This window comes from Ooceraea biroi, chromosome 6 (assembly GCF_003672135.1).
Source record: "Ooceraea biroi isolate clonal line C1 chromosome 6, Obir_v5.4, whole genome shotgun sequence".
Taxonomy (NCBI): Eukaryota; Metazoa; Arthropoda; class Insecta; order Hymenoptera; family Formicidae; genus Ooceraea; species Ooceraea biroi.
Window position 1 is genome coordinate 6,490,143 of NC_039511.1, and position 15,556 is coordinate 6,505,698.

General features: G+C 35.7%; 2 protein-coding genes across 3 annotated transcripts; both read right to left on the reverse strand.

Moving 5' to 3' along the window:
• Window positions 1-5,435: 5,435 nt before the first annotated feature.
• LOC105280189 (E3 ubiquitin-protein ligase RNF169) lies at window positions 5,436-10,963 on the reverse strand. 2 transcript variants are annotated; one of them, XM_011340503.3, is made up of 5 exons: window positions 10,348-10,963; window positions 9,481-9,912; window positions 9,046-9,288; window positions 8,148-8,276; window positions 5,442-7,698 (listed from the first exon to the last, which is right to left on the reverse strand). In XM_011340503.3, the coding sequence occupies exons 1-5, from the start codon at window positions 10,691-10,693 to the stop codon at window positions 6,407-6,409; spliced, it is 2,442 nt and encodes an 813-aa protein (XP_011338805.1). In that variant the 5' UTR covers window positions 10,694-10,963; the 3' UTR covers window positions 5,442-6,406. The 2 variants fall into 2 exon arrangements, with proteins under 2 accessions (XP_011338803.1, XP_011338805.1); XM_011340501.3 differs by having other exon boundaries at window positions 5,436-7,698; window positions 9,046-9,912; window positions 10,348-10,693.
• Window positions 10,964-11,149: 186 nt separating this feature from the next.
• On the reverse strand, window positions 11,150-15,058 carry LOC105280188 (translocating chain-associated membrane protein 1). Its single transcript, XM_011340500.3, has 7 exons — window positions 14,657-15,058; window positions 13,962-14,138; window positions 13,772-13,887; window positions 12,493-12,705; window positions 12,304-12,413; window positions 11,931-12,218; window positions 11,150-11,786 (listed from the first exon to the last, which is right to left on the reverse strand). Exons 1-7 carry the CDS (start codon window positions 14,786-14,788, stop codon window positions 11,689-11,691), a joined length of 1,134 nt encoding a protein of 377 aa, XP_011338802.1. The 5' UTR covers window positions 14,789-15,058; the 3' UTR covers window positions 11,150-11,688.
• Window positions 15,059-15,556: the final 498 nt, after the last annotated feature.

The following is a 15,556-nucleotide window of genomic DNA, read 5'->3' on the forward strand; positions in this document are numbered from 1 at the left end:
ATCTGTTTTCTAGCTCCAACTCCATTTTCTTAGGAGACTTAAGAATTAATCGCAGGATATTCTCTTTCGCTTTGGTCGGATATGAGTCTGACTTTTTAAAACTCTTGGAAATTGGAATATTTTGTGCTTTGAGAAAATTATGAAAAAATTTAAATTACTGTGATTGTTTTTTATTTTATTTTATCTATCTTTTTAATTAAGGATATACACAATGTGGCATTTAAATTGAAATGCCCACATGTATATAAAAAATAAAGCAAAAGAACTTTTTTAGACAAAAGTTATAGGGTTTCAAAAGGGACACGTATAAGGATGCCATTGGTTTGCTGTGCTTCAAACCAAGTGTTAAGCTGAAATGAAGGTCAATTTCATATTTTTTAAATTAAGACTCTGTTTTTTAATTTCTAATCTTCTCATGACAAATTTAATAATCACGTACTTTAGGTCATTCGAGATTAAATGACGAAAACAGAATTTAAATCATTAAATCAAGGTAATTTTAAATTTCGATGAATTTACTTTATTCAGTGCTCAAAATGATGACCGCATTAACTTTGATACACTATATTGAATATGTTGAATAAAAGATTAATAAATCTTTAACAAAGTTAGCCTGTCAATATCGCGACAAGCATTATTTCTATGCCTTTTTTCATACTTTCTAGTCTATAGTTGATATCCGTACAAAACCTACCTTTTCTTTGAAAAAATACAAGAAAGACGCCAAGTATACCGGCGCTGCTTGGTTTTATGCAAAAAGTATACGATAACATTATTTCAACAAAAGTAGTGATATTAAAACATCGTTTCGATCTTGGTTCAAAAAACGAAAAATTATAATATCATTTTTGGAACAAAATACGACAGAAATTATGCGATAACCTAATATTACAATATTTGGTTACATAATAACTGGGTATGTGTAACGATCATTTGTACACTTTATTTTGCTTACTACATGAATTGAAACAATCATTTTAAAAACAACAAGAATATTTAATATTACTTCGACCGACGTACTTTTTGCAGAACTTAAACTTAACGAATTACATAAATTATTTATAAGTTTAAATTATGTTTCAAATTTTTAACGTTTTTTTTATATACAGGGTGTCTCATATTAGTCGTATATTAATGTACATCTAAATATATCTAAATATAATTTTTGTGCAGAAACTTGAATCATTATACATACCTGCAATTTTTGTAAAGATGACATTAACGATAAACAATTTTTTCTCGCTTTTTATATGTATTATAACAAAATTATTACGTCCATTATTTTGTGTATGTATATATGTATATGTGCGCATGCATGTGTAAAACTTGAAAAAAAAAATATTATTATGTTATTTATACATTTCATATTGCACTCTATAAACGAGACTTTGTTATTACTATTTAGGAATTTAGTGAAAGAAATTAGCTATCTCTCACAAGAAAGACCACAATAAATGTCGATTGGTAATGTTCTCCATGTTGAAATTAAGATTTTTGCATGCTGTAGATACATAACGGATACCTTTCGAATAATTATCGAACAGTTATTTATTCGTTCTCACATAAACGTATCAAGAAGAACGGATATAAAACAACCAACGGTTTCTTGGTTTCCGTTACTCTTGCTACAGCTTCAACGGCAAAATCGTGTGGCGGTAATATAAAAATGAATCTTTTTAAAAATTCATAATAAGTGCATCTGTTCATTTGTTCGATATATGTACATGATACATGATACATTTGTTTTTTTAATTTCTTGATGCTGTATTCTAGTTATTGATATACATAATATTCGACACTTTAGTTGCTGTATAATTAGATATCTTCTCTATACATTCTCTATGATTTATTTCATATAAATTCCATGCGCTTCTTTTTTTATACTATACTCATTAGATTAGTTTATAATATAATCGTGCAATTCCGTTTCACGATACCCACTGGTGTGTTGTTTCACTTTTCTACGATTACTTTTTACTTATCAAACATATGGTACGCGTGTATATACTATATACTTCGTACTTAAAATTTACATAAAGATATATGTGTATATATATATATATATCTTATATATATATATATATATATATATATATATATCGGGTTGACTGACTATTAATTCTCAATACAAAGTTTAGCGTTTGCATTTTGCTAAAAATTTGTTGCACTCTGCATGGACTTTTCAGTCAACCCAATATAAATTGAAAGACTATTTCCGTAAAAAAAGCAGAGAAGATAACCAACATTTTGCGCTATTGTTTTAACAATAAGTCATAATTAGTCATCGTTAGTCTGTCTACATGGCGATTAAATGAAATTATAAAGGAAAAAGTACGGAAGAACGCCGAGAATAATAAAAATATCTTCTCTTCACCACAATCATTTATATTATATATTATTCTTATTGTTCTCGCTTATTTCAGACTAATGAGAAAACTTTGACCTTTTCGAGGTTTCTGTGCTTCAGAATTGTGATAAATTTATTGTAAGTAACTTGAAATAAAAGACTTTCTTATATTTTGAGCTGCTTTAGAAAAGAAAGAAAAAAACGAAATTTGAAACTCATTAAAATCTCTTTCGATGTGGGTATCTACACGTTTTTCCATCTCGATTGTATCATTACATTTTTGCATTAATTTCTATACACACAATGTAGCCATTATTACTTAAATAACATTTCAGCACAAAACATTCTCTACTATCACGACATTTAAGAGAAAAAATTATAGTTGCATGACATACTGTATCTCATTTCGCCCATTCAACAAAGGGTATTCTCGATTTGATTTACACAGTCGAGATAACAACGATATTACTTCTGTTGTTTACATTACAGCGTAACATACAGAACTCTGTCAGCTTTTGTTGAGTCAGTATACATATAGTGATCGACTTCCCAGTTAATGAATGATTTTGAAAATTATGTTTTGGAAAAATGTGCGTGTGATTAAACTTGATTCGAATTTTCTACTACAGTTGTCTGAATTCCGATAAAAGAAAAGAACAGTGTATTTATTTGGAGTACATTAATTAAATCACGAGTATCCTACATTTACAATATCCGTTCTTATAAATACAAACTTATGAATGCAACCTTAGTTGCACGTGTTACACTTTCATGAAGCACTGCAAACAACGGTCGGTAGTTAAAAATAAAAATTAACGACGAATTTTGAATGTCAAATACTGCAAAAGTATCACACATGCAAGGAACGCAAAAAGAGAGAAGACGAATTTATTCATAATACGTAATCAACATATACGCAGGGGCAGACTGAAAGGGTAGGCGCTGTAGACTCAGGAAATTAAAAAAAAAAACAGTATGCGCCGCCTACTCTCAAGAAATCAAAGTGAAAAAAATCGAATCATGCAGGAATTTCATACGTTTTAGAGAAACATACATCAAAGAATGACGCAATTCTCTTATTAAGAACTTATCTATAGCTGTGATTTAAACGAGTGGGTGTCGATTGACCACGTTAATATTGAACACAGCAAATAAAATTAGTCAAATTTAACTTAACTCAACCAAATTAAGCAATTTGATTGGCCTGTGGTCAATCGGGACGTGGGCAAACGGGAAGCTCCCGATTTAAACCATCGAAATGCTAGTGATGAGCGACGAGGAGGTATTATTAAATCGGAGCCAGAAAAAAATAAGTAGGCTTTTTTTTCAAAAAGTTTTGAAATGATTTCTTTTCACTTTCAAAGATTTGTTGCGTATGTTTTTTTGTAAAATGTATAAGTATTAAAATATATACTTCTTTTTAGATTAATAATCTTTTTAAAATACAAAATAAATGTCATCCTCGCATGGTAGATAATTTGTGGTGTACATGCTCTTGTCCCCTTCCCCAAAAATAGAACATTAGTATACTATATGTTGTAAGATTTTTTTCTCTTTATTTATGGTAGCCAACACTAAACAACTAGCGCGTACTCTAAAGAATTTCTTTCAGTCTGCCCCTGCATATACGAATGACAAAGAATTCGAAAACCTATCGTGAACGAAATTCCGCTAAAGAATCTATAACTCGCGAATTACACAATTAGCAAGAATTAGTTGCGCTTATCAAAATCCAGAGAAGCGCGCGAATCGTCACGGTCGCGTAGTTGCGCGAGATGTACAAATCTTTTGATGTGTAACATTTAATTCGTAACAATTAATTAAATCGTCGTATGATAATGTAAGGCCGTCAAGGCAGAGAAATAGACAATATCAAATGTATTTCTTATTAAACATATATACAGTGCTGGCAAAAAGTTCCGGAACGGTTAAAAATCTTGGAAAATAATGATTTAGTGGAAAAATGTTTCAAACAAAAAGCATAGGGCTTAAAAAAATCTATTAGATGATATCTATTTGACCTTGGTATGACCTTGGAAAGCCCGGTCATGGTCAACATAAAAATCTTAAATAGAAACCCCTATTTTTTATTACATATTCTTGTAACTTAGCTCGAGAGCTTTTCGAAACGCTATAATAAATTTTTTTCTCTTACGTACTTTTTGACTTATAAGGCTTGAAGGTTACACAGTACCGCCGGTAGAATTACCTAAGGTGTACCGCGTGGAGGTTGCACGGTCGGATTTACACCTCTTTTGTGCGTGTGTGTGTTGGGTATGTGCGTGCGCGCGCGCGTGCATGCGTGCGTGTGTGGCGCGTGTAGGAGAGTGTGTGTGTGCGCGCGCGCGTGCGTGTATGAGTGTGTGTGCGTGCGTGTGTTCTTCATAAAACTAACTTCACAAAAATAGTTTATACTCGTATGTACGAACAACATTACACACACACGCACACGCGCGCACACACACACACACAAAAGAGGTATAAATCCGATCGTACAACCTCCATGCGGTACACCTTGAGTAATTCTAATGCCGGCGGTACTGTTTAACCTTCAAGCCTTATAAGTCAAAAAATACGTAAGAGAAAAAAAATTTATTATAGCGTTTCGAAAAGCTCTCGAGCTAAGCTACAAGAATATGTAATAAAAAATAGGGGTTTCCATCTAAGATTTTTATGTTGACCATGACCGGGCTTTCCAAGGTCATACCAAGGTCAAATAGATATCATTATCTAATAGATTTTTTTAAGCCCTATGCTTTTTGTTTGAAACATTTTTCCACTAAATCATTATTTTCCAAGATTTTTAACCGTTCCGGAACTTTTTGCCAGCACTGTATATAAATATATATGTGAGTGTGTATGTGTGTGTGTGTGTGTGTATAGTCTCTTTTTTGTAACACTATATATGATTATTAACTATCAATCTGCTTTTCTGGATGATATCACTACCTACTGGTATAAATGTCACATAACAAACTGTTCACACGTAGAATAGGTCCCGCAAACATTGACTAAAGATAATCAAAATTAAAGTGATTTCTTTTCCTTCTCTCTCATTTTCTGTCTCCCCTCCCCTCGCTTCCCTTTCTTTTTCTATATATATATATCTCTCTCTCCTCCCCTCGCTTCCCTCTCTTTCTTTTTCTTTCATACTTTTATGCAGAGAGAAGTATCAGCTCGGTAAAAGACTGCTCGAATTACTTGAATTTACATCGAATACCATGTAACAATAAAAGCCGGTGTTTACGCTCTTGTGGAACAAGATATTGCATGGCGATTACCGTTTCACGATTTAGATGGTTCGACTAAAACCAAGGAGAAAGTTACTGATTTTATCGAAGAATATAATTAAACTTAAAAAAAAAAATAATTTGCACATATATCTAATATTATTATGAGACTGGTATAATATGTATAAGCAGTAGCGAGTAGTGAGCGATCTAAGCCTATTTAAATGTAGATGAGTTTCCTTAAAAAATAAATGTAATATACAAAACTATAGTTCCGTCTCTCGTCGTTACCAAAAGGGATGTATTCTGCTCTCTTGAATCTCTGGCCAAATTTAACGTTTTATTCATCTACTGTCATACTTCGTTTTGATTGTAATGCGACATCTCATTCTCGAAAACTAATAAAAATAGACATTAAGTCTATATCCCGGAAAGCCCGATCTTAACCTTAAGAAATTCCTCGGCAGTGTTATTTTCTTTCTTAAAATTCAGATTAGGCATTTCGGAACACAGTTTATACAAGCACGAATCGCCGCACCCCACTACTCAAACGCGCGCAATTAAGGCATTAGGAACAAAAACAGCATGCGGATGCACATCATTGTTCCATTAAGCGAATACCGAAATACATTATAACAATCTGCAAAATTCATATTGCACCGCGTGCATTCCTTAGCAATTTATTGAAATACGTGTTCGATTGATTTCTCGTTAAAAGTACACAAAATGCTACAGGAAGTCACGATAGAATCATTCTCCTTTTTCCTTCACGTATACCGTTCATAGGAACATTTAGCTATGTGGACAATTTTCACGTATCAAAACGCGATTATCGCGTACGCGTCTCATTTTCACGCGCATCCAGCGTGATTTTCATACGCTTCGGTGGCCTGCCCCGTTTTCTCTTAGCCAAAGTGTTCGCCGTTCCATTGACCGTAGAATTTCGTTGAGTAGTCTTGCGTGCACCACTCGGCCTGCAAACCGTTCTCGCTACGTTGAAATCGCGCGAGTCCACTTGCGCGCTCCTCGCGCTCATGGTGACCTGCCTTGAGCGCCTAGTGCGCCCGGCTATCCGCTCCATTTCGTCGAATTGCGCCTGCAAGCGACGCGCCAACTCGAAGTCCTCTCTTTCCTGTAGCAGCAATCGCTCGATCCGCTGCTGCTCCTCGATCACCTCTTCATCCGAGAGTTCAAATTTGCTAACAGCACTCTTGGAGATGCACTCCGTCTCGTCGCAAGACTCCGGTGGCGAGTCATAGTTGAACTTGTTGCCTGCATCGTCCGATTCATGATGGTCTGTTCTGGAAGGAACTTTCGTCGAGTTCCGCACGGATTTTCTCAAGCCGGATACAATGATTTTGCTACTCGCATCTGTCGGGACTTTGCTCGCTCGCGGACGTTTCGTTCTCCTCGATGCGGCGCAGTTATCATCAAATTTCCCGCTATCTTGAGACAACGAAAGCGAGATCCGATCCGTTGTGGGACTTGAGTTTCTCCTTTCGGATAACGTTCTCTTTATCGTGGTTCTTTTCAATACAATGGATTTCATTTCGATTAACTTTAATGTCTTTCTTTCCTTTAATGTATTCTCTTTCTTCTTTTTAATCTGTTCCGCTATACCTTCAACCGCTACACAGCGGTCATTGTTATCTATATCCTGCTTATCATCTTGCGAACTCGTTTTCTCGAACGACGAATCGGACCCCATCAGTTCATCCTGCTCATCCGCTACATTCGAGAACTCGGTTCCCTTTCTATCTTTTCTCCAGAGATTTTTCCGACCTTTCGATTTCGTCACCATACCATTTCTCACGTGTGTCCGCCAGGACTTGCGAGTTTTCCTTGTATCCGACTCGTCGTCCAGCGACAATTTTTTGCTCACTTTAGTGCCATTGATTATGTTGTTTGTATTATTCTTCGTATAATTTTTATTGCTGTCAAACGACGGTTCAGGCACAAAATCAAGTCGACGAATAACGTCATTTTGACATTTTATTGGTTTATTCGAAAGTATTTGCGGATGACCTAGCGACGTCGATGGTTTCTGATCGCTTATTGTCTTCGTACTCTCCACATTGAGCGCAGCAGCTTGCTTCTCCTTCGCGTCCCGTTTTATTCTACCTGCAATAGCGTTTTATGCATGGATAGAAAAAAGTTTTCTTCGCAAGTTTAATAAAAGAAGCTTTCATTCAAGTGCATCTACCTATATCTATAATGTACTATTTGCATGCATAAATATATGTCAATAAGCATATATTCATGCATACATAATTATATAATAATATATTAGGTCGCTGCATAAATTCTTGCCGATAGATCGATGAATGGATCGATGAAGGTCTCAAAAGATGACTTTTTTTCGACATGATATTCGTATGTTACTGGAAAAATGAAAAAGTCGTAAAAACCGATGGAAAATACTTTAATCGATTTATGCATCGGTATGTATCGATTGTTCCATTTCAATTTCATTTAAAGAAACTTTTCAAAATCGGCAAGAACTTATGCACCGACTTAATATATTCACACACACACATCAATAAACATGTACTTATACACTTATAATTCACCTTTGAACGCGCTCCACGAGCATCCAATACGTTTTACATTTGTTGGCGATGGTGGTTTTGGCACTATATTGGAGACTTTCTTTAAAATAGGGATTACTCTGATCAACTTCGGATCTATTTGTTTTCCATCTAAAGAATGTAGAAATTATACGAATTACGGATTATAAAAATATTAAGGGGATCCTGGAGTGGCTAGGGAACTCCTTCGCGTCGTCTGTATTACTGATGGAATTAATGAGTTTTTTAAATAAATCTTTTCATTGATAGAGTAGAATGAAAAATCCTTTTGCACGATGAAAGAAATCCTTTTGCACGATATCAAGGACCTAATCTTGTACTTTCTTTTACTCTTGGTAACGATTTCACATTCACAAAAGTTTTATAAACACTAATCTTTTTTACTACGCTTCTAAATTCATTTCTAAAAGCATCCTCATGTTCCTTCATTCTGTTCCAAGTTGGGAGCTACCTTATTTTGTACGTACAAAATGTTAAACTTTTATATTAAGCAAAAGTTGGGCTATTGATAGTTAGGTTATTGATAACAAAACTGTAATTTTAAAACTTTTTCTCGTTTTTCACATAAACTCCATTGGTCCCGTATTCATTACTGCTTATACTTTAATCGTGGAAAAGGATTTTTCATTCTATGCACTCAATAAAAAGAATAGTGTTTACAAATTCCCTAGGCACTCCAGGATCCCCTTTATACTCAAAATAAAATTTACAAATATATATATTGTATTAACTAAATTATATATAATTAAATTAAAATTTGTAATAAAATTATGTGAAAGTAATATAAAAATAATAGAAAATGATAAAAAATAGAAAATAAAAGTTTTGCTCTCCTATAAAATTTAACTCATTATTAAAACAGATATCGATGAATACATACCCGAAGAGAGTTTTAGCTTTGTCCTTGGCACCGTCTTGATTGGTTTGAAATGATGAATTTCCTGATTTATGCTATCGTGACTGCCGGAACTCTCTGCGCTCCCTATTCTTTTATCGTCATCGGCTAGCATCATGCATACCTCGACTCCTAAACTTTTCTTCTTGCTGTTCACTACATCGCTCGGCACGCGCAACTCTTCTTTCGTTTCCATAGTATAAGTTCTTGATGTAGAACATCCAGGATCTGTAGAGTAATTCAAGGCAGAAGGCTGAATGAACTTTGATACAGCTTGATGCTTCAAGGTTTTGCTAATGGCGTTGTAAACGGGCATCTGCTTTTGATAACAGTATTTGACTGGAATTGCATGCGTGCCCTGCTCGTTGGAGCCACATGCATTGGAGCATATCATTTCGATTCTGGATAGAAGTGTCGTACTCATCTGTTTTGCCTTTGAGTTGTCATCCAAGGATTCGGAAAGCCTCATTTCAAGACTGCCTTTGGTGGGTGTGCTTTCAGATTGTGACAGCTGAATGTTATTTTCGGGTAGAATTTTTGTCTTAAATCCCGAAGCATTAAAAACATAACTGGAAACTGATGTGCCTATGCACTCATTGTAACATTTCACCGCTTCCTTCTGTTTCTCTGCAACCTGCTGCTTTGCTAACGTCTTGGCTAGCAACTGATCCTGTGCTAGCTGCGCTAGCAGTAACTGCTGCTCCTCTGCTCGAATCTTCTGAATTAAAGCCTCGCTAGCCATTTGTTCAACTTGTCTCCGACGTCGCATCTCCTCCTCAGCCATTTGAAGTTGCATCTCATATTCTCTGTGTATTTCTCCAGCTGCACTGAGTATTCTATTCGCTGCATAATCTACATTAAGAAAAGGTGTCGTCTTATTACATCTGATAACAAAATAATTATTTGATGCAGGAATCGGTATGTATGTATTACAATCACAATTATCTTACGTTTATGAAAGTGCTGTAAAATTATATTAAATAAAAACTGTTTCGAAAAATGAAACACACAACGCATATATTATACATATAATTAAGAAAAGAAAAGAACGCTAAAAACAATCGTGGAAAGCCAAGCAAGCCCGCAAGAAAGAGATTGCATAATCCGTACACTAACTGCATTCCTTTGTCTCGAACATAAAACATTTATCGTATGAAAAACGTCAAATTGAACTTAAGTTTTCACCGTAAAGCCGATAGGTTATGTTATGTTTGTTATTGCTCATACATACACGTCATGCGTGCATGGACGCATATGTATGCGTTTATGCATATGTGTGTCACTCACCAGCGTCCAAGCTGACGTCCCTCTCCTCACCATTGTGCTTGTTCTCGACCTCCTTGGGGAACTTGGCCCTAATGAGCTGCCACAGTCCATGATTCACCAAGGTCTCCGTTTTCGTAGCGTTACGCAGCCACGAGCCCACTCTGACCCTGCATAATGGACAGCTCAGGCTGTTGTGCTCAAACGTACCCTTTAGACAACGTAGACAGAGGTTATGTGTACACGGTAGCGTCACTGGCTCAATCAGTATACCGCGGCACACCGGGCACATAAGATCGCGCAGATTCACGTCCGCGTTGGTTCGCGACACCGATAGATCCAACAGCTTTGACGTGCGTTTCAGATACATTTTCCCATATTTCTACGAACACGACACAATTACACCATGCGACACGAACGCCACCATCGCGAGAATCGTTCATCCTGAACTGAATATTGAAATCCGTGTGCGCGTTCCGACGTTCCACATGCCACGGAACGCATGGTTTCAAACCAGGTCTAGTTGAAACACGAAGCAGGATCTACGCGTAAACTGTAACAATCTACGTCTACGTGTAGAGAAGAATGAGTAGAATGATTGTCATATGATATTTTAGAATCACGTTCATGTACGGACGCAATTTATCGATTTTATCATTTTTGTCTCTTCTCATTTTCATCTAAACGAGATAATGAAAAGAAGCAAATATATGTATTTAATAAAATTATCAAGGATGTGGACAGATTCATTCTAATATTTTATTATTTATTTATTCTAAATTTATGAAGAGAAAAATATCTGCGAAATAAAATCTACGCTCAGAAATAAGCCAAAATAATTATATAAATTCATTTCATAATTACATGTCATTTAATTTACATTTGTAGTTAGAGCATTGGCGTATTTAAGAAACATACGCAACACGTATAGAAATATCAACGTACCAAATAACATATATAATTCTATTATATAATAAATGTAATATTTATCTACAATTCATGTGAGAAGACGAAAGAACATCATTAAAAAATGTTTATTCGCAGTTAAAATTTCATTAAAACGAACTACCACTTGCCCCTTCTCCAACTACCACTTCTCTTCGAAAATATTTAGAACCCACCTTCTTCTTTCACATAGAAAGCTTTTTTTTCAAACGCAAAGCTGAATATTGGACGTATCAGCATTCTGCATATGACCTCAACTCGATAATGGAAGCTTCGCATTTCTGCGCTATTGCGAAGGGATGATCGCATTTTGTTGATATATATTCGATTATTTCGACATTTGTTTAATAACATACGGATGAAGAAAATTAAATATTCGATCAGCCTTACAGACGATTTCCGCTATAATTTATTAAACTTCTATTTTGTTTTGGCTGAAGGACGACTTCTCAGATTGTTTTTCGTCGCTTGATCCACCTCTGGAAGATCGTCGTCCTCGGACAAAACGGATTTTTTGCCTGCAATCACATACATTATTATTGTGTGAAAGATAAACTCAGGCGAACAGACGTGACAAAAATATCTAATTAAAATACATAACAATAATGAAGAAAAAATAAAATAAAAAATAAAAGTATAAGTAAGTGGAGGTATCATTTCACCTTCTCGTTTCCTCTGCTTTTGCTTCGGCTTCGTCTTTACGACGACGGGTGCGGCATTTTCGCGCGCACGTTTAATCTGCTTCGCGACAAAGAGATATAGGAGGTAACCTTGGAAAAGTGAGATGGTGAATATTGCCGCGAAATGGACAGCGGGAGTATTGAAAGTGCCCGTGACATAGTCGAACTTGAATTCCACTTGTCTCAAACCGTACAGGAACACCACGCATGACAATATGATAGTTGCAACGCGCACAAACGCATAAGTCGAATTGGCAAGAAGAAACGACACTACGGAAAATATCGCATGAATAATTTCATTATTTAATTTATGATAAATATATTAATTCAGGGAGATTAAATATTAGTAACTTACGTCTCGTTTGCTTTTCTTTTTGACCAATAAAGTGAACCAATCTGGCACTATGTAGTAAAGCGTCTCCCACATAATGGAGAGTCAACAAAATTACGGCAAGTTGTTGGAAACTGTGGAAAGTAAATAAGTAAGTAAATTACCGAGAATAAAAAGAAAATGTTTCTATATCGAGCACGACTGTAACGTTACTTGAAGTAATAAGCTACGGATGTGAAAAATAATCCGATGGTGGCATAGACGACGCGTTGTGGGATATCTTCTTTCTTGACTCGTTGAAAGTAGAGTTCAGGATAACAATGTAACCAATAGGCAAGCTGACAGATGAAGAACAGTTTTAAGGAGAAAGACATTGGCGCTGGGTAATCCTCCCATAATGCCCATATGTTTAAAAGTATATTCTCCCTAAAAGAAAAATGCCAGACCTTTGATATTTATCTATTTATCTCTTGTTTAAGAGGATCCTGGAGTCGCCTGTATTACCGGCGGAATAAGTGATTTTTTTCTAAAGAATTCTTTTTATTGTTTGCACAGAATGAAAAATCCTTTTCCACGATTAAAGTACACACAATGATGAACCATAGACAACAAGACTTTCTGATCGAAACGGAAAATGTTCGACAATTGCAATTTTCTACTTCAATAATGTGCTTTATATAAAAATTTGGCGCTTTGTACATACGAAATGGCTGTTGTCCACGCTAGGGACACAATAAACGAATACGATGATGCTTTTTGAAGTGAATTTAGAAGCGTAGTAAAAAAGCTAAATTGTTAAGAAAATTTTATACTAAATTTCATGTGAAATCGTGACCAAGAGTAACAAGATTAGTTCCTTGATATCGTGCAAAAGGATTTTTCATTCTGCACTATCAGTGAAAAGATTTATTTAAAAACTCATTCATTCCGTTGGTAATAAAAAGGAGTTCACTAGCCACTCCAAGATCCTCTTAATAAATATCAAAACTTGAGAATGCGACTATAAAAGAAATATTTTTCCTAAATATATATATATATATATTATCTTATATCTAATATAATCTGTTACCTAGTGTTGTTTATTTCATCTTTTATCTATATAATTTAAGTATGTGGCATCTTTATCTGTATCTCAGATAAGAAAAGTAGTATATTACAAATATATTTTATAAAACATCCAAGATAACGTAATCACTGAGTGCAATTTTCTCAAAAAATATCACGTATTTGAAAACACTGTTAATATACATTATATATAATAATCTCTACTTTCCGTAGTTGCCTTGAGTGTGTTATTTTTCTATATCCTAAATTATTTTAAATAATATCTCACAACTATCTAGATAAAACATTCAACTAATTTCTCTTTCATCTAGATACACTTAAACCGAAATTATCTTTATCTTATCTGAGAAACATATGTAAGCACATATATTTTATCTAATCTGTATCTAGATTACATCAAGTTATCTAAACATAACACTGTTGTTACCTAATTATAATGTCAATTGCCCATAAAGCGGATAATCCATAAAACACTATCAATTGGCTGGACTCATTGAACTTGGAGAGTTTCACTTTGCTGAGATGAAGCCGCTTGGAAATTTTCTATAAAGAAAGCATGATATTGCTCCAGTAAACGTTCAAACATATTCATGTACCTGGTTTAGAAATATACTTACGTCAAATACATACTCCTGAAGCACAGCATGCATTATAATGGTTATCAAGAAATAAAAGAACACTGCACATGCATCTTTCCATCCTGTAGTATACTTTATTGCTGCTGTTGGATCTTCAGTAGTATTAGTTATATTATGATTAATGGCAATGAATGTGTATGCCCATGGTGAGGTAACCTGATAACAAAAGTAATCACGTTAGAAATTAATTCACAGATATATAATTAATAAATAAGTGAAAAAAGATTGACGAGCGCAATGCATATTTATGGACAATTATAAAAACAATGATCACTTATTTGGATACAGCAAACTACTTCTCCCTCTTTCTCGAAAAATATCTTGATACATTTTTTTATTTACTTAAAAATTAATAAAATCTTTTAAGTACTTGTAAACAATATACCTCTGTTGAAGCATATCTTATAACACGTCACGTGACACGCTGTTGAAATTTTTATTTTTGCAAATTTTCAATTCGCCATGAGTGCCTTAACATATGGTCATCCTATCTTTCAAGTTTCTCTGAAATTTCTATGTAAGACTCAAAGACAAGAGGCCAAACGCGAGTAATTCGCGCAAAAGACAGTATCCAATATCCAAATCATTGGAGAAATCTTTTATTTAGACAAATCGGACTCGAGAGTGGCTGCACGAACTCGGACGAACGTCAGGAAAGCTCTCTGTTCACTGACCTGCATCATCAAACCGATCACGAAGACCATAGCCACGCAGGAAATGATGTCCGCATGATTCTGTATGACGAATTCATGGCTGAGTATCGGCGGGTTCTTGCTCGAGCTCTTGCGTCCCTTCATCGCGACCATCTTGACACGGAACGAACGTGCTCACCGCACAACGTACGCGATACGACAGATCACGGACGTTTCACCGCGAAAACCGGACACCGGAGGCACCGGACCAGACCACGCCACCGAAACGTCACACACGCACACCACGCACGCCACGCGGCGTGCCCGGCAGTGATGCCAGATCGCCAGTTTGAGACGCTGCAACATGTTACAACGTGTGGAGGGGATACGCACACGAGCGAGCAACCGCGAACGTGTGCGCGCTACACTTCGGCGGCCAAGTATGGTTGGTTGCTCGTTTGTGTGCGTATTCCCTCCACACGCTGTAGCATGTTCCACCGTCACGAAACTAACATCCATGATGCGCGCTCAACGCCGACGTCGAGCAATGTGGCGGCGTGGCGCTCGTATTCATAACTTGTTGGCACCACGAGAATCATGCTGACAACTGAAATCACTTGTGCGATGGACAGGTGGATCTTCAGCGACTCCTTCCTGATATAAACATCAATTTTTAATGTAATAAAGAATTATTGTACGTTTCGGATACGTTCTAAGCAGAGAAACTTTTAGTAGGAGAATTTGATAAGAAGCAATTTTCCTTAGGACACTCATTTGAGCCTCGTTTTACTCTCGATGTATGCACAGAGGAAAGGCGCCGAAATTAACACAGACCCCCTAGAAATCCTGATATGAGAGCGCATAATTAGTGCATAAATCATGTATATTTGTTTTTCAGAATTACTTGTAATTAATATGTGGGGGGGCTCACTAGCAGCCTAC